Raw genomic sequence first — 26,403 nt, forward strand, 5'->3', positions numbered from 1 at the left:
TTCCAGCAAAAGCCGGGAAGAACACAAAGCACAAACCTTTGCCAAATTAAGTAGGGCATATTTATTGACAAATTCACATCAGCATAATCTGCTGCCATGGCATTGTTACTAAAGATGGAGCATATTTTTCCAGTTATTCGAGCCTGTCCTCTTACCGGTATATTCCTAGATATTTTCTAGTTCTTCTAGCAACTCTAAAAGGTATTCATTGCCCCATTTTATTCTCTAAGTGAGTGTTGCTGGTATGTGGGAAAACTCTGGGTTTTGGCAAGTTGATTTTGTGTATGACACAATATCATCCTCTTAGGAGTTCTCTCTCATATATATATATATATATATATATATATATATATATATATATATATATATATTTAATTTCCTTGGATTTTCCATGGAGGCATTAAAATAATTTGCAAGTGACAGTACTGTCTCTTCTTCCAGAACAAATTTGTTTGTTAATTGGCTAGAAGCACCAATTAAAATACTGAATTATAACAGCACGCTGCATTGCTGTCTTTAATGAGGCCACCATTAAATATGGTTTCACCATTAAATAGGGCTTGCTGCAAGTAGATGCCATTTTTTACTAAATAAGAAATTTCCTTCCCATTTATACCTTACTAACAGTTTTTTTTTTAAATTTGGACCAAGTAGTACATTTTATTAAATGCCATTGATAGGACCGTATGGTTTTATCAATTATATTTCCTTAATGCACGGAATAACAGGAACACATTACCTGAGGCTGAACCACACTGCCGTTTTGGAATAAGTCCTACCAGGTCATAGTATAGCATTTTAAAATTACAATGTTGGATTTAATTTGCTATCATTTAAATTTTTTTTTTTTTTTTAGACAGAGTCTTACTCTGTTGCGCAGGCTTGAGCGCAGAGGCGTGATCTCGGCTCAGCTCACTGCAATCTCTGCCTCCTGGGTTCAAGTGATTCCCGTGCCTTAGCCTCCTGATTAGCTGGGATTACAGGTGTGCACCACCAGACCCTGCTAATTTTTTGGATTTTTACTAGAGACAGGGTTTCACCATGTTGGCCAGGCTGGTCTTGAACTCCCGACCTCAGGTGATCCTCCTGCTTCAGCCTGCCAAAGTGCTGGGATTACGGGCATGAGCCACTGCATCCGGCTTGTTTAGAATTTCGATATTGGGAATGCACGACCAAACATTTTTCATTCAGTGCTTTACTCTTTGGTTATCAGGATAATGCTAGACTTGCAGAACCAGCTGCAAATATTTTCATATTTCCTGTGCTCTGAACTGTATAAATAACTAGTTCACTTTCTAAAGCCATGCGTTTCAACTGAATAATTAAATGTTTAAATCGCCATAATTTAAATGTTTTTCTTAATGGCCACACAGTGTAACAAAGAATATTAGACTTTAGACAATACTACCCAATTCTAGCACCAACTTTATAATCAACACAAGTTTGAACCTTAGGAAATAATTTGCTTTGTTTATATTCTCAGTGGGTGTTGAAATTTTGTTTAATTTTTAAGTTTCTTTAATTATTATTATTATTATAAAAACAGGGTCTTGCTCTGTCACCCAGGCTGGAGTGCCTTGAACTTTTGGGCTCAAGCAATCCTCCCACCTCAGCCTCCTGAGTAGCTGGGACTATGTGTGCACACCACGAATCTGGCTAATTTTTAACTTTTTGTGGTATTTTTTTTTTTTGTAGAGACGGGGGTCTTGCTATGTTTCTCAGGCTGTTCTCGAACTCCTGGCCTCAGGCAGTCCTCCTGTGTTGGCCGGGATTACAGGCATGAGCCACAGCACCCAGCTGGGATGTTGAAATAAATTTCATTTAAGTATAATACTCTTAGGAAAGGTACCTTGTCTTTAAAAATAAGTGTCACCTGTTAATAGTGGTGGGAAATAATCCACAATATTGTTTTCCAACATTCTGAACACACACTCACAGTAAATGGCAATTAAGTCTCCTACCAACTGTTTCAGACTCACTAGGAGAAATGCCAGATTTTATCCAACAGGCATAATTAAGATCTGTTTAAGATCCTATCATAAATACACAAGAATGTACTCTTGCCTAATATCCAAACAAACACATGCATGTTCTGTGGCAAGAGAAGGGACAAAGAGAAATAAACCATGTACTATAAAAGGATGGAGCAACTACAGGTGACATTTTCCACACAATTAAAAAATTCAAGCTATTATTGATATTTCCATACTAATGTACTTTTAAAGCTCTATATAAAGATCTCAACATATAAACATGAAGATACAAAAAAGTCTGAATGATTCTCAGAGTCAACACATGAAGCCTGGGGTCTACTAATGTTCCCTATTGTTCTATTGAAAAATGCTCACCAGCAATACCCAACTGAGAGGACTTGCTGAACGAACTCAGCTACCCAGCAAAAGGTTCCATGTCTAGAGTTGCGAAAAGAGTAGAAATGGAAACAAGCCCTAGTTCTTTTGGGGATTTGGCCCAGACTATATTGCCAAAGGGATGTCAAGTTCCAGCCCTCCCCAAATCTGTAACACAAGATTCTGCTTCCCAAGCGAGCAGTTTCCTTTTGTGCCATCTCCAAATCATATTTAATGTTAAATGACAAAAAGCTCACATGCGCAAAGGTTTCAGTTCAGAGCCCTGTCTGCTGGCATTAAGATAATGTTGGTGTCACTTCCATCTGTTGGGTTAAACATCGGACAAGAGGTGACTGTTGCAGGGACAAATCACAGAACACAATAGTCCCTTCTTCCCTAATTCTATAGCTTTGATGTGCATTTGCCTTTGAGAATGTTCAAATCTGTTAGATAAATAAGTTTGCAGTTTGTAAAACATAAGCACATTCTATTTTAAGACGTTTTAAGCAACTAGTAAGTAAAAAGCCTGTTAGAGCCTAAGCAACATGGTGAAACCCCATCTCTACAAAAGACAAAAAATTAGGTGGGTTTGGTGGCACATGCCTGTAGCCCCACCTTCTTGGGAGGCTGTGGTGGGAGGATCGCTTGAGCCCGCGAGGTCGAATCTGCAATGAGCCGTGATTGCACCACTGCACTCCCACCTGGGTGGCAGAGGGAGACCCTGTCTCAAAAACAAAAGTTTGTTAGTGTATTAGTCTATTTTCATACTGCTTATAAAGAAATACCTGAGACTGGATAATTTATGAAAAAAGAGAAGTTTAATGGACTCACAGGTCCACATGGCTGGGGAGGCCTTGCATCATGGCAGAAGGTGAAGGAGGAGCAAAGGCACGTCTTACATGGTGGCAGGCAAGAGAAGTGCAGAGCAAAGGAGGGGAAAAGCTCCTTACAAAACTGTCAGCTCTCATGAGAACTCACTCACTATCATGAGAACAGGATGGGGGAAACTGCCTCCCTGATTCAATTATCTCCACCTGGCCCCTCCCATGACACATGGGGACTATGAGAACTACAATTCAAGATGAAATTTGGGTGCAGACACAGCCAAAACATATCAGTTAGAATAGCAAAATTCATGGGATATATTTAGAATAAAAGAAGCACTCAGCAAGTAGAGTGTGCATATGGATGTGTGTGTGTGTACGTGTGTGTGTTAATGAGAGAAGGATGAAAGGCCTAAGAGATATTTAATATTCATGAGGCATTTGGGAACTAACTATGCATGAGATTAAATATACAAACAATAAATATTTAGCATACTAAATATACATGAAACTTAATATTCATGAGGTCTTAATTTGACCATCCACTGGTGACACCCATTCAGGCACCAGGTATCCTCTGCCCAGCAAAACACCAATAAAACTCATGGCTGCGTCAGGCGCAGTGGCCCACACCTGTAATCCCAGCACTTTGGGACACTGAGGCAGGCATATCACTTGAGGTCAGGAGATCAAGACCAGCCTGGCCAACATGGTGAAACCCCGTCTCTACTAAAAACACAAAAATCAGCCAGGCGTGGTGGCATGCACCTGTAATCACAGCTCCTCAGGAGGCTGAAGCAGGAGAATTGCTTGAACCCAGGAGGTGGAGGTTGCAGTGAGCCGAGATAGTGCCACTGCACTGGGCCACAGAACCAGACTCCATCTCAAAACAAAACAAAACAAAACAACCCATGGATGTCCATCAGTCTACTGCACTATGGCCAGGTGTACTCATCCCCATGGGTCTCTCTGATCAATTATGTGCCACAGCCCAGGATGCCCTCCACCTGCAGGCCCCCTCTCTCAAACACAACGCTGGTCCTTCTAACCACATGTCAGTGAGGAAGACGGATGTGCAGAGGAAGGGAGGGGAGGACACTGCATGTTGCACACCCCAGCACCCAGGTTGCACAGTCTTCCCACCCACCCAGCCTGCAGCCTCTCCTGAGAGCACTAACTGATGCTTTCTCTTTCCCCAGGCTATTCACTGAGCGATTTACATCAATTCAGTAAACTGCGTGATTCCAGCCCATTTTAATATGGTGTGAGAATCTTTCTGTTCTGAGACCTCTGGAAGAACATGTAGGTGGTGTGCTTGGAGGTGACCAGGGCACCGATGGCATCTGCATAAAAAGGGAGTGAAACGTCCAGTTGCCCGTGGCGAGACACTAATTGGCACTAGTTGTCAACCATTAGGGACTGAATTGTGTCCCTCCAAATTCATGTTAAAGTCCTAAGCCCTACATCAGAATGTGACCTTATTTGGAAACAGGGTTGTTGAAGATGTGATGAGTTAGGTTTAGATGAGGTCACACTGGAGTAGGGTGGGTCCTCACGCACTCATAAAGGGGGAAAATGCAGACGCAGAGGCCAGCGCAAAGAGAGAACACCATGCAGAGGTGGAGGCAGAGACGGGGCGACGTTTCTACAGGCCAGGACATGGCAAAGCTTGCCAGCAAGCCCCAGAAGCCAGGAGAGACGAATGGAACAGGTTCTCCCTCACAGCCCTCAGAGGAGCTAATTCTGCTGACTCTAATTTTGGACATCTAGCCCAGAGCTGCGGGACAATACACTTTTGTTGTTTAAGTCCCCAGTTTGTGATACTTTGTTACGGCAGCCATAGGAAACCAAGACACCAACTGTCAGGGGTGTTCCTTCTTTGGGGATCCATTCACCTCCGTCCACCATCACCTATGTGGTGGCATGGAAGTGTCTTTCTCCGGTGTAAGGGCAAGGGTGAGCACCTGTCCAGCGAGGCAAGTCACAGTGCTCCCCACATCCCACTCAGAAGCCACCCCAGGAGTTCTCACAGGTGATGAAGGTGGGCCAGTGTGGTGCCTGCCTACAAGTGTGTGTGCGTGTGTATGTGTATGTGCAGGCGTGTGTGTGCACGCATAGGTATTTCATATATGCATGCCTATTTCCCTCTTAGGTTGGCAAATTATAACAGAAATTTGTATAAATACCCGATCACCAGCCATAAAGATTTTAGTAATTTTCCATATGTACCAACAGTTTGTAAAGGGTCAATTTCCCTATATCTTTTATTCACACTGAATGTTTTCAGTATTAGCCAACCATTTCTCCATGTTGTTTTAACTGGCATTTCCTGGATTTTTGCGAGGTTCACATGTTACTGGCCATGTGTATACCTTATTTCCTGACTACCCAGCTTAGGTGTTTTGGCATTTTTCTTTTTCTGTGCTTTTATTTATTATCCTTCCATTATGTCCTAATTTTGAAAGAACTCTTTCTACATTAAAGATGCTAACCTTTAGTAGGTTAGCATCCAGGGTTTCTTTTTTTTTCTTTTTTTGAACTTTATAATATTTTTACAATACAGAAGTTTATTTTTATGTCAATTCTATCAATCTTTTGATCAATTTATGATCAATTTTATCCATCTTTTTCTTAATATGCTTTGATTTTAGAGTTATGTTTAGAAAGTCCTTGATGGGGGAGATGGAGCTTTTACTACTACCGGGGATGTGGAATTCACGAAATTTGCATAATTAGGGAGCTGTTTCCACATGCCATAAATATGGCTGCTCCCATTCTGACAAGAGTCCAGGAGCTATAGAAACATAACCATCATCACAGCACAACTGAGAGGAAAAGAACGAGAGACTGTACTTTGTATTCATTCATCACACACACATGCACAGTCACACACACCACACATACACACCCTGCTCTAAGCACTGGGCACTGGTCTAGGCATTTGAGATACAGCAGTGGCCCAAACCAAGTCTCTGTCCTCATGGATCTTATGTTCTCATTCTAATGGGGAGGGGCAGAAAATAAACAAATAAGGAAACCCCTTTATGCAGTGTCCCGAGAGAAGTCTCTGGGTAGGGATGAGGTGGGTGGTCTCCCTGAGAGGTGACTCTGAACAAACTCAAGGAAGTGAGGTACTGGTGAAAGCAGGTATCACAGGTAAAAATGTCCTAGGCAGGGCCCAGAAAGCACAAAGGCCCCGAGGCAGCCCTGTGCCCTGGGCGTTTAAGGAAGGAAGGAAGCCAGTGGGGCAGGGGTGGAGTGGGGATGGCCATAGTGGGTGGGCGATAAGGCTGCAGAGGCAACAGACGGTCAGTTCATGCAGGCCCTGATGACCATTATAAGAATGTGGGATTTGGAGCTGGGTGCAGTGGCCCATACCTATAATCCAGCACTTTGGGAGGCCAAGGTGGGTGGCTCATTTGAGGTCAGGAGTTCAAGACCAGCCTGGCCAGCATGGTGAAACCCAGTGTCTACTAAAAATACAAAAATTAGCCAGGTGTGGTGACAAGTGCCTGTAATTCCAGCTACTCGAGAGGCTGAGGCAGGAGAATCGCCTGAACCTAGAAGGTGGAGGTTGCAAGGAGCTGAGATGACACCACTGCACTCCAGTCTAGGTGACAGAACGAGACTCCACCTCAAAAAAAAAAAAAAAAAAAGTGATTTTGGGATTTCGCACTGAATGGGAAGGGAAGTTATTTAAGGGTTTTGTACAGAGACATGATGTAATGTAACCTAAATTTTACTAATGAAGTTACTTTGACAGATATGTTAGAACACACTGCAGGGCAAGAAGAGCAAAAGCAGGGAGTCAGGATGATGTGACCGTCCAGGAGAAAAACAGCGTTGGCTGAGACTGGGGCAGGAGGAGGGGCAGGTGGGAAGGGCAGAAAGAAGTGGCCTCTGAAATTCCTAACTCATTCATAAAACTCCATATAGTATAAGAAAGTGACTCTGAATGTGAACATCACATGTGAAAGAGATACATACAGCAGACAAAAGCTGATGCTGACCTTGAAATATATGCCCTATAGGAGACAAGGCAGGGGAGTTCAGTGAGTTTCCAAGAACCAGACCACCTGCGAGCTGTTTGTTACTGCTGGCTATGCAGACCAATGGCAGATAAGTAAATTACACACAGATTTTCATACCACAAGGATGTTCCGCATGTCTCCATTTGTCCTTTCATGGTTTGTATAAATAATTTCCAACAAGAACACCTCCAGTGCCTACTGTGAATGACTGTTTAGAAGACACAGATCCCCACCTGATAATTATAGTCAATAGTCAGGTATTGAGCAAATGTAAATAGTATGTATTTCTGGAACGCAAGATGTCTATCTGTACCTTGACGTACTTTTGAACTTCACCACATTCTCAAATGAATATGACTTATTTAGACAGAATGAGGCAGCTGGAAATTAACATTCTGATGTGGAGCAAGGAGAGGCTAAGTAAAGAGCCTTTTTTTCTTTTTCTTTTTTTTTCCCAGACAGGGTCTCACTCTGTTGCTCAGGCTGGAGTGCAGTGGCGCGATCACGGCTCACTGCAACCTCTGCCTCCTAGACTCCAGGGATCCTCCCACCTCAGCCCCCCGAGTAGGTGGCACTATGTGCACACAACACCTGGTTAACTTTTGTATTTTTTGTAGAGACAGGGTTTTGCCATGTTGCCCAGGCTGGTCTCGAACTCCTCCCACCCGGCCCTCCCAAAGTGGTGGGATTACAGGCGTGAGCCACCACACTGGCCTAGGTAAAGAGCCTTTCAGCAAAGCTGCTTTAATAAGCTTATCCTGGTCTCATCATCCTAATCAGAGGGGCCAAAACATGTGGGGTGCTCTTAACCCTGTGCCTGGTAAGAGGGCAAACCTTCCTCCTTGGCCAGGAGTACAATCTCCAGGCCTCACTGAAGGCCACATAGCCTTTGAGGTGGAGCCCAAACGGGAACCTGCTCAGTCTGACTCCAGAGCCAGCACTGTGGACCTCCCCGTTCCATGGCCTCCTCAACCTAAGGACGGGCCCCACCTCTCCAGTCGTCTCCACCCACAGCAACCACCCATTCACTTGGCGCTTTCTTTTTCTTGCTTTTTAGTATATGCACAACGCTTTCTTCATAATTGAATTGCATGTTTCTTGTGGGCAGGGAATTTTCATCCCCAGAAGGCCTTTCACAGCATAGCCAATAAATACTTGATTATGTACAAATAATGGATAGAGTAGTTATGTTTTCAGCATCTCCACATGAATGAATAGCAATCCCCTTGAAAAATAAGTTATGCAACTGAATCCACCACTAATGGTAGAGGAAATGAAAAACGCACCAGTTACAAAATTTCCTTGGTCTCTCAACAGTTATGACAGGATTTTGACATTTGTGATGGAAAGGACTTCATAGTGGGATTTACAATTCAGACACGATTCTGTCCAGATAGGAAAGGAGCACTTGATGAACGAACCCTGTGCTTAGTGCTTTACCCTTCCCAGGCTGCACTATTGAAGGCTGACACCGTCTCCTAACGGGAAGTACTGCCTTCATTTTTACAGATGAGGATACAGGCTCAGAAAGCTGGGCTGGGCCAGTAAGTTGAAGACCCCATTTTGAGATGAGCCTGGTGCTCTCTCCACTATACCAAAATGCCTTTTAAAATGATGGGGAAAATGTATGTGAAACAGAGCAGTAAGTTGAAAAGAAATGTGCTTATGTTAAAGATGTTATCAAAGAATTAAAAATAACAGTGAAGAAGATAACGCAAAGAATTAACTCAGAAAAACAAATAATAGAAATACAGAATACACTAGTCTACAAACACAGCCACACAACTCCAATGGAGACAGCATTTCAAGACAAACAGATAAACCTAGAAAGCTGAGAAGATCTAATATGCATCAAGACTGGTATAAGAAACAAACCATACACTGAATATTTCCTAGACCTGAATGACACTCTCTGTAAAGGGTGTTCAATGGGGAAGAGGCTATGTGGATTTTTTTTTTTTTTTTTTTTTTTGACAGAGTCTCTCTCTGTCGCCAGGCTGGAGTGCAGTGGCACCATCTCAACTCACTGCAACTTCTGCTTACTGGGTTCAAGGGATTCTCCTGCCTCAGCTTCCTGAGTTTTAGTAGAGACGGGGTTTCACCATATTGGCCAGGATAGTCTCGATCTCTTGACCTAGTGATATGCCTGCCTTGGCCTCCCAAAGTGCTGGGATTACAGGCATGAGCCACAGTGCTCAGCCAATTTTTTAAAATGAAGAATTAAAGCCAAGTTGTAAAAAGCAGAAATAATCCCAGGGAGTTAGTTTTGAAGATTTTATTGAGCTATATAGTGAGTTTTGAAGCTTTATTGAGATATAATTCACAAACCAGAAAATGCATCCTTTTCAAGTATAAAATTAAGTGGCTTTTAAAATATATTCACAGAACCACAACATTTGAAAGCTGGAAGAGATCTCACAAATTACCTAGCCGACTGCTTCCCAAAGTACATTCTACTGAAGCTTTTAGTCTCACAGGCTACAGTATAAACAGGAATTTTCCTGGTCAGAAAAACTGGTTAAACATGGCATTAACTGCATACTCTCATCTTCCCCTTGGAGAATCACAGTGCAAAACTAAAGCCTGGGAGAAGTCCCAGGATATTCCAATTAACCCGACACAGAACCTCTTTTCACGGGACATGTACTAACTGACCATCAATCAGTGAGCTGGGGCCAGTGCTTCAGAAAACCCTGACTTATTCCAACCACCTAACATCCAGGTGAATAAAAAGAACACCAGAGAAGGCCCACTGGCTTGAGGCCTCTGAGCTCCTTCAGACTGCCTGACGTGAAAGCAACATTGGGAAATAATTGTTGCTGTTTATGGCAGAGCCAAAACTAGAAACCAGATTCACAGACTTCTAGTCCAATGTTCTCTCTACAATGCCACACACTAAAAGCTGAAGCTGGGAAGCCTTATGTCAATAAATCCCCTCCACTCTGGCCGCAGCCCTAAGGACAGTCACACTGCAGTGCTACTGTCCTTCCAGCCAACGACTCGGCACTCACTCCAAGCCTTGTGCTGCACACGCCTCCGGGGTCACCTCACTGAACCCTAACAGCTAAACTGCGCCAAGGTACTACTGGGGTCCCCATCTCACTGAGGAGGGAAGCAAGGCTTAAAGAGGTGAAGGATCTTGTTCGAGGTCACTCAGCAAGAGTGGAGGGGCCAGGATTCATCCCAGCAGTGGCCTCCAGGGGTAAGCTCTAAACCCCGGGTTTCTGCCAGGCAGAGGACAAAGGCTACAGACTCAGAGTAGGCCTCCTGTGAAGTTTACTAAAGGACGTAAGATGAATTATAATCATAATCAGATAATTAAGACACATCACAATGAACATTTAATAAAATCTTCAGCCTCCCTAAACACTCTCAAGTAAAACAGATAAAGAAATTTAGGCCAAATTTCCATTTAGGGAATAAGATCAAATCCCTAATCCCACAACACCAATATCAAACTATTCGAATACAACAAATGTGTTATGATAAACTATTAACAAAAACTATAAAACAAGCTAAGTTAAGGGAAACTAGAAACAATGGAAATTTAAAAATGAGTTGATAAAAAAATCAATCTCTCTCTCTCTCAAAACCAATATGATAATCCAAAAGCTTAATCATAAAATTAAGAAAACACAAATTAGTCTAATAAAATAATACCACGTTTTTACAGATCTGAAACTAGTGTTCAGTTATATGTTTGGAAAGAAAACTATAACATAAAACTAAAATGGATATAAGTAAATATATAGTAACATTATAGAAAGAAATAGGGGAAGTTATTAAAAAACTGATTTCAAAAGGGAATTTCATAACAGTAAGTTACATGAGAATTCCTTCCAACGTTTAATGGCAGTTTAATTACTGTAAGTGATTTGTTTCTCCAAAATGTAAGAAAGAGATGGTTTTAGTCAAATCATTAAAAACAAATCAGGTTTATTCCTAAAGCCTAGTAAAAACAAGTCCCAGAAATATTTATATTCACATTTAAATATGAATACATATTAATTGCTAAGTTACATATATAAGTTATATATTATATATAACATTGTTATGGATTGAATGCTTCTGCCTCACAAAACTGATACATGAAATCTTAACCCTCACTGGAACTGTATTAGGAGGTGGGAGTTTTGTGAGGTAATCAGGTCATGAGGGTGAAGCCCTCATGAATGCAATTTGTGACCTCATAAAAGAGACCCCTGAGAGCTCTCTAGCCCCTTTCCACCATCTGAGGACACAGTAAGAAGCCATCATCTATGAACCAGGACATGGTCCTCACTAGACACCCAATCTTCTGGCACTGTGATCTCATACCTGCCAGCCTCCAGAACTGTGAGAAATAAGTGTTCTTTTAGTCACCTAATCTATGGTACTCTTTTATAGTAGCCCAAACTAAGACCTATATATATATACACACACACACACACACACATTTCTGTAACTTAGCAAATAAAAGCAGTGGGATATACTAGAAAAAACACTGGATTAAAAAAAGAAAGCAGCACTTTGGGAGGCCGAGATCAGCAGATCATGAGGTCAGGAGATCGAGACCATCCTGGCTAACACGGTGAAACCCTGTCTCTACTAAAAATACAAAAATTAGCCAGGCGCGGTGGCAGGCGCCTGTAGTCCCAGCTACTCGGGAGGCTGAGGCAGGAGAATGGTGTGAACCCGGGAGGCGGAGCTTGCAGTGAGTGGAGATGGTGCCACTGCACTCCAGCCTGGGCGACAGAGCAAGACTCCGTCTCAAAAAAAAAAAAAAGTACAGGCTGGGTGCAGTGACTCATGCCTGTAATCCCAGCGCTTTGGGAGGCCAAGGCAGGAGGATCACTTGAGATCAGGAGTTGAAGATCAGCCTGGCCAACATGGTGAAACCCCATCTCTACTAAGAATACAAAAATTAGCCAGGTGTGCTGTTGGGTTACTCAGCTGTAATGCCAGCTACTCAGGAGGCTGAGGCAGGAGAATTGCTTGAACCAGGAGGCAGAGTTTGCAAAGAGCCAAGATTGCACCACTGCACTCCAGCCTGGGTGACAAAGCGAAACTCCATCTAAAAAGAGAAGAAAAAGAGATGAAGAGAAAAGAAAAAAGAAAGGGAGGGAGGGAGGAAAAGAAAGCAAAAAAGCAAGAGACAGACAGATGGAAAGGGGAGGGGAGAGGAAGTGAGAGGTGAGGGGAGGGGAGGGGAGGAGAGGGGAGAAAAGGAAAGGAAAGGGGAGAAAAGAAAGGAAGGAAGGAGGGAAGGAAAGAAGAGAGAGAGAAAGAAGGGAGGGAAGGAGGGAAAGGAAGGAAAGGAAAGAAAGAAAGCCTGAATTCTAGGTCTTCCTTAATCCTAAAATAACCATGCACACTTTCACAAAGTACTTACTCATCTGGACCCCTGCTTGCTATAAAGGACAGACATATGCAAAAATTTTATAGTCAAAATGGGAGAAATAAAAGGTAACATGACTAAATGAAGATATATCCTCAGTGACTAAGAAATATTATAAACATAGTAAAATTTAAATTTCCCCATAATACAGAGAACCTGAGAAACTGAGAGTTATGCATGTATGTAAGAGAACAAGTGGATAAAAAATAATATAACATATATTTTAAAGGCAATAATGATGTTGTTTTATTTAAGGCATACGCAGGGTCTTCAAAATGGTCATATATGATATTATATATTATAATATCATATATTGTATTATATTATAATGTGCATTATAATAAAACTATGCATGAATTTCAAATTTTTTTACCCCAAAATAAGCCCATACTAACTTGTTATAACATGTCTGAGCAGGATCTACTTTGAGGCACTAAGAAGTATAAGACATCAATTTGAAAAGAGTCCCTATCAGACCAACATAAATTCTGCATTTAAATGGAAGCAAGAACAAACATAAAACTTATGGTGAGGCTTGGGTGAAAGAATGGTGAAATCACTGACACTTTACAAAAAGTTTATGGGAATAATTCCCCAAACTTTTTGAAGTCCCCTTATCACAATTATCAAAGCTATATAATATTCATTTAAAAATAAAAAGTATAAAGATAAAATATAAAAAGTTAAAAAAAATATTTTATCTATTTCAAGAATTTGATTCAATGACAGGAAGAGAAAATACCCTCGAATCAAAAGTGCATCCCTGATTTACAGAAGGGATCAGAATCAGCAGTTTGCAAACGGATAACTAAGTTTATGAAGGGGCCAAGATGATGTTGAAGATGAAGCCCAAAGTGGCAGGCCATCTACATAGATTTGCAAAGAAAATATTAATCTTGTTCATGCCCTAATTGAAGGGGACTACATAAATAATAGCCAACACCATAGACATCTCAATTGGTTCGGCTTACACCATTCTGACCAAAAAAGCTGAGCAAACTTTCATTTGATGGGTGCCAAAACCACTGCACCCAGATCAGCTGCAGACATGGGCACAGTTGGTTTTCAATCGAAATTGTAAATAAGTGGGATCAAGATCCTTAAGCGTCTCTTCAAGGAATCGTAATAGGAGATGAAACATGGATTTACCACTACAATCCTGCAGACCAAGCACAATCTAAGCAATGGCTACAAAGAGGTGGGAGTGGCCTAGTCACAGCAAAGAAAGCAAGAGCAAAGGGGATGGCAACAGTTTTTTTGGGATGCTCAAGGCATTTTGCTTGTTGATTTTCTGGGCATGGGGACAAAGAACGATAACATCTGCTATTTATGAGATTGTTTTAAGGAAGTTAGCCAAAGATTTAGCAGCAAAACACCCAGGAAAGCTTCACCAGAGAGTCCTCCACTGTGACAATGTTCCTGCCCATTCCTCTCATCAAACAAGGCCAATTTTGTGAGAGTTTCCTTGGGAATCATTAGGCATTCACCTTACGGTCCTGATTTGGCTCCCTCTGACTTCTTTTTGTTTTCTAATTTTAAAGGGCACCGATTTTTCTTCAGTTAATTATGTAAAAAAGACCGCACTGTAAAAAAGACTGCACTGACATGGTTAAATTCCCAGGACCCATAGTTCTTTAAGGATAGACTAAATGGTTGGTACCATCACTTACAAAAGAGTCTGGAACTTGATAGAGCTTATGTTAATAAAGTTTGTGGTTTATAATTTTATCTTTTAATTCTACTTGTCAATGTACTTTTTTAAGTCCCCTTATCACAATTATCAAAGCTATATAATATTCATTTAAAAATAAAAAGTATAAAGATAAAATACAAAAAGTAAAAAAAAAAGATTTTATCTATTTTAAGAATTTGATTCAATGACAGGAAGAGAAAATATCCTCGAATCAAAAGCACATCCCTGATTTACAGAAGGGATCAGAATAAAACCGTATGTATATCTCACATGCAAAGAGGCATGAAAATACAGTAAGATAGTTTTTAAATATCCATTTACAATTTAAAAACAGAATAGTCTATAAATCTTATTTTGGGACGGAAGATAAATTTCATTTCTGGAGAAGTGAGTCTATCATTATAACAACAATGTGTACAGGTCTGAATGTTCAAAGTTCCCACGATTAAAGGCAACATTAGTTCTCACAATGAAAGTAATATAATAGATGGAAAATATAATTAACTTCACTAATATTTATATTAAACATTTAGAATTTGGACAAACATATAAGAAATACAGGCATACCTCATTTTATTGCACTTCACAGATACTGCCTTTTTTCTTCAACAAATAGAAGGTGTGTGGCAACCCTGCATCGAGTAAGTCCATTGGCATCATTTTTCCAACAGTATGAGCTCACTTTGTGTCTCTGTGTCACGTTTTGGTAATTCTCCCAAAACTTCAAATTCTTCATGACTGCTATATTTGTTATGGTGATCTATGATCAGTGACCTTTGATGTTACTATTTTAATTGTTTTGGAGCACCACAAACCGTGCTCACGTAAGACAACAAACTTAATTGATAAATGTTGTGTGTGATCTGGCTGCTCCACTAACCAGCCATTCCCCCTTCTCTCTCCCTCTCCTTGGGCCCCCCATTCCATGAGATACATTAATTGAGGTTGATTAATAACCCTACAATGGCCTCTAAGTGTTCAAGTGAAAGAAAGAATTGCAAGTCTCTCACTTTAAATCAAAAGCTAGAAATCATTAAGCTTAATGAGGAAGCCATGTTGAAAGCTGAGAAAGGCTAGAAGTTAGGTGCCTTATGCCAGTTAGCCAAGTTGTGAATGCAAAGGAAAAGTTTTTTGTTTGTTTATTTGTTTGTTTTTGAGGCAGAGTTTCACTCTTGTCGCCCAGGCTGGAGTGCAATGGTGCGATCTTGGCTGACTGCAACCTCTGCCTCCCAGGTTCAATCAATTCTCCTGCCTCAGCCTCCCAAGTAGCTGGGGTTACAGGTATGTGCCACCACGCCCAGCTAATTTTTGTATTTTTAGTAGAGATGGGGTTTCACCATGTTAGCCAGGCTGGTCTTGAACTCCTGATCTCAGGTGATCTGCTGGCCTCAGCCTCCCAAAGAGCTGGGATTACAAGCGTGAGCCACTGCACCCAGCCGAAAACTTCGTGAAAGACATTAAAAGTGCTATTCCAGGGAACACACGAATGATAAGAAAGCAAACCAGCCTTATTGCTGATACGAATAAAGTTTTAGTGGTCTGGATAGAAGATCAAACCAGCCACAACATTCCTTTAAACCAAAGCCTCATCCAGAGCAAGATCCCAGCTCTCTTCAATTCTTTGAAGGCTGACAGAGGTGAGGAAGCTGCAGAAGAAAAGCCCAAGATTAGCCGAGGTTGGTTCATGAGGTTTAAGGAAAGAAGCCGTCTCCATAACGTAAAAGCGCAAGGTGAAGCAGCAAGTGCTGATGGAGAAGCCACAGCAAGAAAACCAGAAGATCTAGCTAAGATCACTGATGAAGGTGGCTATACTAAACAACCAATTTTCAGTGAAGACAAAAGAGCCTTCTATTGGAAGAAGATGCCATCTAGAATTTTCATAGCTTGAGAAGTCAATGCTTGGCTTCAAAGCTTCAAAGGACAGGGTAGCTCTCTTCCGAGGGGTGAATTCAGCTGGTGACATTAGGTTGAAGACAATGCTCACTTAACATTTTGAAAATCAGAGGGCCCTTCACAATTAGGCTAAATCTACTCTTCCTCTTCCTGTGCTCTATAAATGGAAAAAGAAAGCCTGAACGACAGCACATCTGTTTACAACATGGTTTACTGAGTATTTTAAGCACACTGTCGGGACATACTTCTCAGAAGAAAAAAAAAAAAGAGATTCTTTTCAAAGCGTTACTGCTTATTGACAATGTACCTGGTCACCCAAGAGCTCTAATGGAAATGTACAATGAGATTTACTGTTGCTTTCATGTCTGTTAACACAACATCCATTCTGCAGCTCATGGAACAAGGAGTAATTCTGACTTTCAAGTCTTATTATTTAAGAAATACATTTGATAAGGCTATAGCTGCCACAGACATGGCTTCCTCTGATGGTTCTGAGCAAAGTAAATTGAAAACCCTCTGGAAAAGATTTACCACTGTAAATGCCATTAAGAACATGGATTCATAGAAGGAGGTCAAAATAACATTAATGGGAGTTTGGAAGAACTTAATTCCAACCCTCCTAGATGTCTTTGAGAGGTTCAAGACTTCAGTGGAGGAAGGAACAGCCAATGTGGTAGAAATAGCAAGAAAACTAGAATCAGAAGTGGAGCCTGAAGATGGGACTGACTTGCAATCGCAGGACAAAACATGAAGAGATGGGAGGGGCTTATGAAGAGTGAGCGCAGAAAATGGTTTCTTGTGATGGAATCTCCTCCTGCTGAAGATGCTGTGAACCCTGCTGAAATGACAACAGAAGACTTAAAACATCACATAGGCTTAGTTGATAAGGTAGATGTAAGGTTTGAAAGGATTGATTTAATTCTGAAAGAAGTCCTACTGTGGGTAAAATGCTATCAAACAGCATCACATTCTACAGAGAAATCATTTGAGAAAGGAAGAGTCAATCGGCGGGTAAACTTCATTGTTGCCTTACTTCAAGAAATTGCCACAGCCACCCCCACCTTCAGCAACCACCACCCTGATCAGCCAGTAGCCATCAACATCTAGGCAACACCCTCCACCAGCCAAAACATTACGACTTGCTGAAGGCTCAGATGATTGATAGCATTTTTTAGCAATAAAGTTTTTTTTTTTTTAATTAAGGTATACACGTATTTTTAGACATAATGCTATTGCACACTTAAGAGACTACAGTACAATGTAAACTTAACTTTTATATGCACTGGGAAACCCAAAAATTCATGGGACTCACTTTATTGTGATATTTGCTTTAGTGCAGTGGTCTAGAACCAAACCCGCAGTGTCTCTGATGTATGCCTGTGTATCTTAGTTGAAAGTCATCAAACTTGGTTTAATCAACAACTTACATCTGAAGAAAAAGAGATTGTATAAAATCATACAGAAAATGCACACTCTCAATACTTTTTTTTTTTTTTTTTTTTTTGAGATGGAGTCTCGCTCTGTCGCCCAGGCTGGAGTGCCGGGGTGCGATCTCGGCTCACTGCAAGCCCCGCCTCCCGGGTTCACGCCATTCTCCTGCCTCAGCCTGTCGGGTAGCTGGGACTACAGGCGCCCGCCGCCACCACGCCCGGCTAATTTTTTGTATTTTTAGTAGAAACGGGGTTTCACTGTGTTAGCCAGGATAGTCTCGATCTCCTGACCTCGTGATCTGCCTGCCTAGGCCTCCCAAAGTGCTGGGATTACAAGCGTGAGCCACCGCACCTGGCCAATACTTTTATAAAACATCTTTATTGAGATAAAATTCAAATACCATAAAATTCACCCACTTAAAGTGTACAATTTAATAAGCCTTTAGACTATTCATAGAGTAATATTATAGTTATGCAACTACTACTTCAATCTAAGTTTAAAAAATATATATTTTTGAAACAGGGTCTCGGGTCTTCACGGCTCGCTACAGGCTCAACATCCTGGGCTCAGATGATCCTCCCACCTCAGCCTTCCAAATAGCTGGGACTACAGGTGTGCGTCCAGCTAATTTTTTGTAGAAATGGGGTTTCACCACAATGCCAGGCTTGTCTCAAACTTCTGGGCTCAACTGGTCCACCCACCTCAGCCTCCCAAAGTGCTGATGTTACAGGTGTGAGCCACTGTGCTCGGCCTAAAATATTTTCATCCCCCCAAAAGAAACTATGTACCATGTAGCCATCAGCAGTCACTCCCTACCATTCCTTCACCTACCTCCACACTGAAGCAAGCAATAATCTATTTTCTGCCTTTGTAGATGTACCCGTCCTAAAGATGTTATATAAATGGAATCATACAGCATAAGGTCTTCGTTACTGGTTTTTTTCACATAACATGTTTTCAAGGTTCATCCATGCTGTGGTATGTATCTGTACTTAATTCCTTTCTATTGCTGAGTAATATTCCACTGTATGAATATATCACATATTGTTTATCCATCATCAGTTGATAGACATCTGAGCTGTTGCCACTTTTTGGCTATTATGGATAATAATATGGAGTGGGGTTTTTATTTCTCTTGTGTATATTCCTAGGAGTGAAATTGCTGTTTCATATAGTTTGACATTTTGAGGAACTGTTGAACTGGGTCCAGAGCAGTCGCACCATTTCACATTCCCACTGGCAATGAATGAGGGTTCCAATCACTCTGCACCCTGCCCACACTTGTTATTGGCTGTCTCATCTACTGTAGTTAGCTTGGTGGGTGTGAAACAGTATCTTACTTGGTTTTGATTTGTTTCCTTAGTGATTTATGATACTGCCTATCTTCCTTGGAGAAATGTTTCTTCAGATCCACTGTCCATTTTTAAATTGGCTTGTCTTTTTGAGTTGTAACAGTTCTTTACATATTCAGAATACAAGTCCCTTAACAGATGTATAACTTGCAAATATTTTCTCCCATTCTGTGGGTTGTCTTTTCACTTTCTTGATTGTATTTTTACAGCACAAATATTTCATTTTGATGTAGTTCAATTTATTTATTTTTTTGTTGCTGTGCTTTTAGTGTCATGTCTAGGAAACCAAGGCCTAACCCAAGGGTTCTATAGTTTTAGATCTTACATTTAGGTCTATGATCCACTTTCAGTTAATTTTCATGTATAGTATAAGGGTCCAACTTCATTGTTTTGCATTTGTGAACACTCAGTCATCCCAGCACATGGTCTGGCTTTGTCACCCAGGCTGGAGTGCAGTGGCATGATCTCGGATTACTGCAACCTCCACCTCCCAGGCTCAAGCCATCCTACCACCTCAGCCTCCCGAGTAGCTGGAACTACAGATGTACACTACCATGCCTGGCTAATTTTTATATTTTTTGTAGAGACGGGGTTTCACCATGTTGCCCAGGATGGTCTCAAACTCGTGAGCTCAAGCAATCTGCCTGCCCTGGCCTCCCAAAGTGCTGGGATTATAGGCATTGAGCTACATGCCTGGCTGAAAAGACTATTCTTTGCCCACTGATGTGTCTTGATGTCCTTGTCAAAAGTGAATTGATCATAAGGCTAGGCGTGGTGGCTTATACCTGTAATCCCAGCACTTTGGGAGGCTGAGGTGGACAGAGCACCTGAGGTCAGGAGTTTGAAAACAGCCTGGCCAACGTGGTGAAACCCTGCCTCCGCCAAAAATACAAAAATTAGCCAGGTATGGTGGCGCACACCTGTAGTCTCAGCTACTTGGGAGGCTGAGGCATGAGAATCACTTGAACCTACGAGGTGGAGGTTGCAGTAAGCCAAGATCACACCACTGCACTCCAGCCTGGGTGACAGAGCAAGACTCTGTCTCAAAAAAAAAAAAAAAAGTAAATTAATCATAAATGTAATTCTCCCTCATCCATATGTCTATTTTATGCTCGTACCACACTGTCTTGATTACTTTGTAGTAAGTTTTGAGAGTAGGAAGTGGAGTTTTCTTTTTCCACTTTCCATTTTTTCCTTCTTTTTCAATATTATTTTGGCTATTTTGGGTCCCTTGAGTTTAGGATCAGTTTGTTAATTTCTGGAAAAAAAAAATATACACACACACACACACACACACACACACACATATATATATATATGCTGTGATTGTGACAGACCCTGCATTCAATCTGTAGCTCAATTAGGAAAGTATTGTCATCTTAACGATACTGAGACTTCTGATACAAAACATGGGGTATCTTTTCAGTAGTATTTTAAAAAATGTTAAACTACTTTAATTTGTATCATTATGGAAATAAAAATAAGCAAACGAAACTACAGGGTAGAGTACTGATTGTTGATACCATGCACAAAATAATGAATAATTATATTCTGGCCCCCTATTTCTTGAGAATGTCTCATCATGTAAGAGCTACACAGAGCTGTTCATAGTCCTTGCTTTTAACAATGCTACCACTGGAGCTATAATCTAATAAGGAACTAAAAACATATATACTGAAATATTTATTGCAGTACTTGCTATCACACTGAAATACTGGGGAACAACAGTCAAATATCCCAGCCACAATTTCCCAACGACAGGAAAACAGCAGATTATTAACACAAGGGAAATCTAAGTAGTCTGCCTGCCTATCAATTATTTATTTAAAAAACTATGTTAATACTTGTAAACATCAGATTTGTAAACAAAACACAGAAAGTCTCATATGTATAAAGATTACAAAATAATTTTAAGTAAAATAGCTTAGAATGTAATTATCACTAGGTTACTTTTATGACAATTGCTTAACATCTTAAAATAATTATGTATGTGTTTTGAAATGAGAGGATCTCCTTGTCACCTGTAGCAAGCAGAAGGACACCCTACAGCAACCCACTTACTGACATGGAATTCAGCACTAATGCTGCTGAGTGGCAGAATCGGTTTAGCAATATTGCTATAAAGGTCACCTAGCAATAGATTATGCTTTTGCCTCCTACCCTTAGGACTAGCTAGGCAAGGGAAAGCTCATCCTCTTAGGCACACATAATAAGCTTAGGGATATAAATCAGTATTAACCTTCTACTTGCTTTTCAACCCAACAGATAGGTAGGGTTAAAAGGACAGCAAGTGTATTGGGGTTACTAACATCTTCTCATTTCCGTAAACAGTCATTAAGCCACACAATATGGATTTATCTCACTGGAAAGTGAGATACAAATACATCCTCCATCTCCTCTACACTAAATTAAATCAATCTCTCATTTTGTATACTTCTAAGAATAAACAGAAACCTTCTTTTTTGGTGCCTGAGCATTAACAGAGTCACGTAGGATGGAGGAAGAGAAGACTACAATTAACAGAACTTCAGGGAATTATTTCTCTTCCTGCATTGCCTTTTCCCTGATCCTATAAATAAAAACATTACATCATGCTGACAAGGCATGCTGTTCCAAATACAAGAGGCGGGCTTGCCCTTCAACAGATGCAAAGAAACACAGCCACCAAACAGCTCTGATAATGTCAACATACCCCAGAGACGGGGGACAGCACAGGCCCTTCTGCACTGGCCCTATTCTCCATGATCCCCCTGGGTCTCCCTGTTCCTTCCTCTATCTGATAAATAAATCACCAGAGAGGTCAACATCTACCCTCCTGTCCCTGTCACAATGATGAACTGATGGGCCAAAGAATCACAGAGACCTCCCACTTATTCTGGGGGTCACTGATGGAAAATGGAACTTTATCTTAATAAACATACAGAAAGAAAGCACTAAAGCCCACTTTAAAAAGGCACCTCTCACAGTTGATGGCACCCAAAGTCATGGACAGAGGTAAGGTCCAGAGACAGAACACAGGCACGCCGGGGACAGAAGTGTAAAGGAAGTCTTTCACGCAGAGCTTCACAGGGAATTGAAAATGAGGGGGAAGAACCTCCACCCTCTTAAAAGGAACTGGCAAACCAGAGCGACACGAATATGGCGACGTAAAGGTCAAGCATCAAAGCCATCTCCACAGACACCGAGAGGGTTTGCAAAGCGCATCCTATCATTGTCCCTTTTGCAGCAGGAATGGAGCGAGGGAAGGGGAGGACACAACAGAGTGGTGGATGGGCAGAGAGGGCTGTGTCTCTTCAGAAAAAACAAACAAGGCAGCTTCAAATAGGAGAAAGATTATATAATGAGGCTCCCAGAGCAGGACCATAGCTACCTGATGACTTCAACGTGGCAGGATACCCTAGTCTATACTGAAATCTGAACTGTTCCATTCTTGACTCGCTACAGACGATGTCGCCAATACATCTGGAGCTCACTTGGAGCCAAGAGGTGCAGATGAGGTGAAGACACCAATGTGATTTTTACCTATGTCTGTGTGTATGTTAACATCTATTTGCATGTATATGTATGTGACAAATACACACCCATACAAATATAAAAGATAAAGTTCATTTAATGTATTTACTTTTTTACTTCAATTAAATTTAATTCAGTTCTTTAAAATCCCATCTTTGAAATAAAAATGTGACTCTTAGGAAACGAAACTGATTGTTTAGCCAGCACACTGGAATTTAAACAGCTGATGTGGACCCCTCCTTAGGAGATCATCTTCTTATTTCAATTATCAAGACATTTTTGCAACTTCTTCTTTGGAACTGACTTCAGAAACACATTTAGGTGCCACAAGAAAAGTAAATAGTCCTTGATAACCAATGTCATTTCTTAAAAAATAAATGACATAGAGCAATAGATTTTTCTACAAGTAGCCTCATCTATTCATTCGGCAAACATACATTGAGGGCCAGACCTGTGCTAGGCTCAGATTTCGATTTCCAAAAACCAAACTTAAGGTTTTAAAATGTCAGCATGCCGGATATTCACAATGTATGGCCTCAAGCTCAGGAGATAGTTTCAAAATAAAGGTCAGGAGTTCGAGACCAGCCTAGCCAACATGGTGAAACCCCGTCTCTACCAATAATACAAAAATTAGCCAGGCATGGTGGTGCACGCCTGTAATCCCAGCTACTCGGGAGGCTAAGGCAGGAGAATCACTTGAACCTAGGAGGCGGAGGTTGCAGTGAGCCAAGATTGCGCCACTGTACTCCAGCCTGGGTGACAGAGCAAGACTCTGTCTCAAAAAAAAAAAAAAAAAAAAAAAACCGTTCTCAAAATATTTGCATAGGAACTTTGTTAGAATATGTTCATTAACTTTATAGAAAACTACTTTCATTTATTTGAATATCTGAACACTCATTTAGAGGTAAATAATATTAAAAATTAGTTACATTACTAGTCACACCATGTAAGGTATGTGTGTTACATTACTAGTCACACCATGTAAGGTTTATTTACAGAAAACCAAATCCTTACATGCCACATACAAAGTAGATTGTTAAAGCTGAAAGAGAAAAAAGTTGTGTAAATCTGTATTGCTTAAAGAAGAAAGGGCAGAGAGAACTGAAAATAGTTTATGAAAATATAGACTTGTCCCTAATATTATAAAAATAATCAAGAAAAATACTCATTAATTGCTTGTATCTTAATGGATATAACACTACCATAGGTTTAACTGAATGAAAATTAAGTGAATATTAATGGAAAATACAGAAAATCAAAATTATAACTACCAATTCACACTTGAAAATTGAGATTCCTAAATAACCCACTGGTCAGCCTCCTAAATGTTGTTTGCATTGTGGAAATTCAGGGATAAGTAAACAGCTGTATAGTACCTACATCTCCTATAGCTACACCCATACCCACTTTTGCCAATCACAGGCCTTGCTTTATTGACAGCTCTCAACACCAAACAAGTTCTTTTTCCCCAAAAGAAAAATAAAATGAAAATTTGATACCTGACTTCCCAGGCTTAAGCACTCAGTAGGAATAATAACCACCATCACACCATTACTTAGACAGCGTTTGCCACATGCTGGTACTGTATTCACACATTCATTCCCCTCAGCAATGCAGTAAGTCACATGAGAGGAGTCAAGAAAGACAGGATCAGTTGTAAGGACAACATGAGTGGGCAGAGAAGGTTCGAGGCGCGGTACTATAGACACGCAGCGGGGAGAAGCGGAGGCAACGAAACAAGGGAATTCTTTCTGCAGTTTGGCAAAGAGGATCCTGTGCTCACCAGCTGGGGTGTAAACGGACCTCACGACCACGGTGTAGCACTTCACTGTAACATCAACTGAGGCCATAACAGAAAACAGCGAAGTCACCACAACAAGGTTTATGCAAGTGGCATGACAGAAGCAGATCTGTGGAAGAAATCCTCCCATATTCACTCTACGGAGTCCCAAACAGTGAAGGGCAAAGTACGTAAAAAGCAAACAAAACTAAAAGAAAAAGTGGGCACTGAACAGGATTGGAAAATAATGAGTACAGAAGAATGAACACTTACAGGCACAGATTGAGCTGGTCACCCTGCATGTTAGCAAGCTTACGTAAAAGCAGCTGTTCAAATAATTTCACAGATTCTGAGTCACTGAAGAAACAAAGATGGTGTTATATGATGCGCCTGCCCTAAATTAGAGCCCCTAGACCATGTTCTGCGAGTACGTGTTGATAAAAAGAGCTCAGGGGGCCCTATTCCTAACCTAAATGCTCGCTGCAAAGAAAAAAAATTCTTTGTAAGCAAATTCATTGGAAGGAGTCATGTATGTTTCATAAACTGAGTCAGGGCCTTCGAGACCTTACAAAAAGCCTTTTGCAAGAGCTCTATCACAGCCTCCCTGGGCAGAGTTCCTCATCTGCAAATGAAGGATGACACTGTCATTTCTGACACCTTCCTACACATACCTGGGAAGATCAATGAAACACTGCTGTCCGGGCACCTTGAGGTTAATAACAACCATATTTCACGTTAGCCTTAAAATCTTTTCATCCTCTGGGCCTTTGGGAAGAGCCAAAGAGAAACACTCATCATATTTTGTCTGGCCCTAAAGCTACAGCTCACAAAGTAACAGTAGTCACAGATCTTGTGTGTTTTTTCTTAAAACTAAATACCAGTTAAGTAAGCAAGTCGCATAACTGTGAAGGAGTTCTAGCATCTACCTTCTGCACTGTGATCACAATTATCTACCCCCAAAAGACTACATATCTACTAAGAGCTATAATGTGGACTATGTACCTCCAAAAACCACATTTACAGGAATCCTTTGATGAAGCTGTGGCTTCCTTATTTCTAGAACCATCTTGACAACAAGGAACGACTGCTTATTTTCAGTTCACTCAATCCTTTATAGGAATTAGTGGTGGCACAAACTAAAACCATGTCAAAGTAAGATTTTTGGAAAAAAAAAGTTATTGGCTTAACCAAAAGGTAAGCAATTTTGTTTTAAAATGAAAAATTAACTCAAATGGCAAGCATAACAAAATATAAATTCTGGTTTTCACATTTCTGTTTAACAACTTCAAAACCCAATTTAGAACATTCGTTCATCAGCAGAATAAAGGGACAGAATCCTAACAAATGCCCAAAGCTAAGGTGCCTCACTGCCCTGCTGCACACAGTTTTAAACTTTAGGCTTCTAGATGGATCACTGAAGAGATGACTGATGTAAATCTTTGAATTCTATACTTTACTCATCAATGCACCAATTAGAAACAGTAGCCGGTCACCATGAGGTCAGGAGTTCGAGACCATCCTGGCTAACATGGTGAAACCCCGTCTCTACTAAAAAATACAAAAAACTAGCCGGGCGAGGTGGCGGGCGCCTGTAGTCCCGGCTACTCGGGAGGCTGAGGCAGGAGAATGGCATAAAAACCCGGGAGGCAGAGCTTGCAGTGAGCTGAGATCCGGCCACTGCACTCCAGCCTGGGCGACACAGCGAGACTCCGTCTCAAAAAAAAATAAAATAAAATAAAATAAAAATAAAAATAAAAATTCAAAAATTAGCCAGGCATGGTGTCGCACACCAGTACTCCCAGCTACTTTGAAGGCTGAGGTCGGAGGATCGCTTGAGCCTGGAAGGTTGAGGCTGAGGCTGCAGTGAGCTATGACTGTGCCACTGCACTCCAGTCTGGGCAACCGAGTGAGACCCCATTTCAAAAAGGAAAAGGTAAAAAAAGAGTGAGAGAAAAAAGGGAGAAACACAACCCAAGGCTCACAAGCCTTAATGCAAAGAAAAACAATTTCAAGATAATGAGAAGAAAAACAATTTGGAGACAAGTTTAAATAATTCAGATGTTGGTGGGATTTCTGTACTATATCTCAATTTTATTTTATTTTATATATTTATTTCTGAGACGGAGTCTTGCTCTGTCACCCAGGCTGGAGTGCAGTGGCG

General features: G+C 40.9%; 1 protein-coding gene across 4 annotated transcripts in view; it reads right to left on the minus strand.

Moving 5' to 3' along the window:
• TTC39C (tetratricopeptide repeat domain 39C) overlaps positions 1-26,403 on the minus strand; it is a 119,476-nt gene that overhangs the window by 22,984 nt on the left and 70,089 nt on the right. The window contains exon 1 of one of the 4 annotated variants that reach the window (XM_077974995.1): positions 23,962-24,327. The exons of the other annotated variants lie outside the window; for them this stretch is intronic. Within the exon in view, the coding sequence (XP_077831121.1) occupies positions 23,962-24,312 (351 nt within the window). The 5' untranslated portion in view covers positions 24,313-24,327. Of the gene's footprint in view, positions 1-23,961; positions 24,328-26,403 lie in introns of those variants that run through there. 4 annotated transcript variants of the gene reach the window in all.

This window comes from Macaca mulatta, chromosome 18 (genome assembly GCF_049350105.2).
Source record: "Macaca mulatta isolate MMU2019108-1 chromosome 18, T2T-MMU8v2.0, whole genome shotgun sequence".
Lineage (NCBI taxonomy): Eukaryota > Metazoa > Chordata > Mammalia > Primates > Cercopithecidae > Macaca > Macaca mulatta.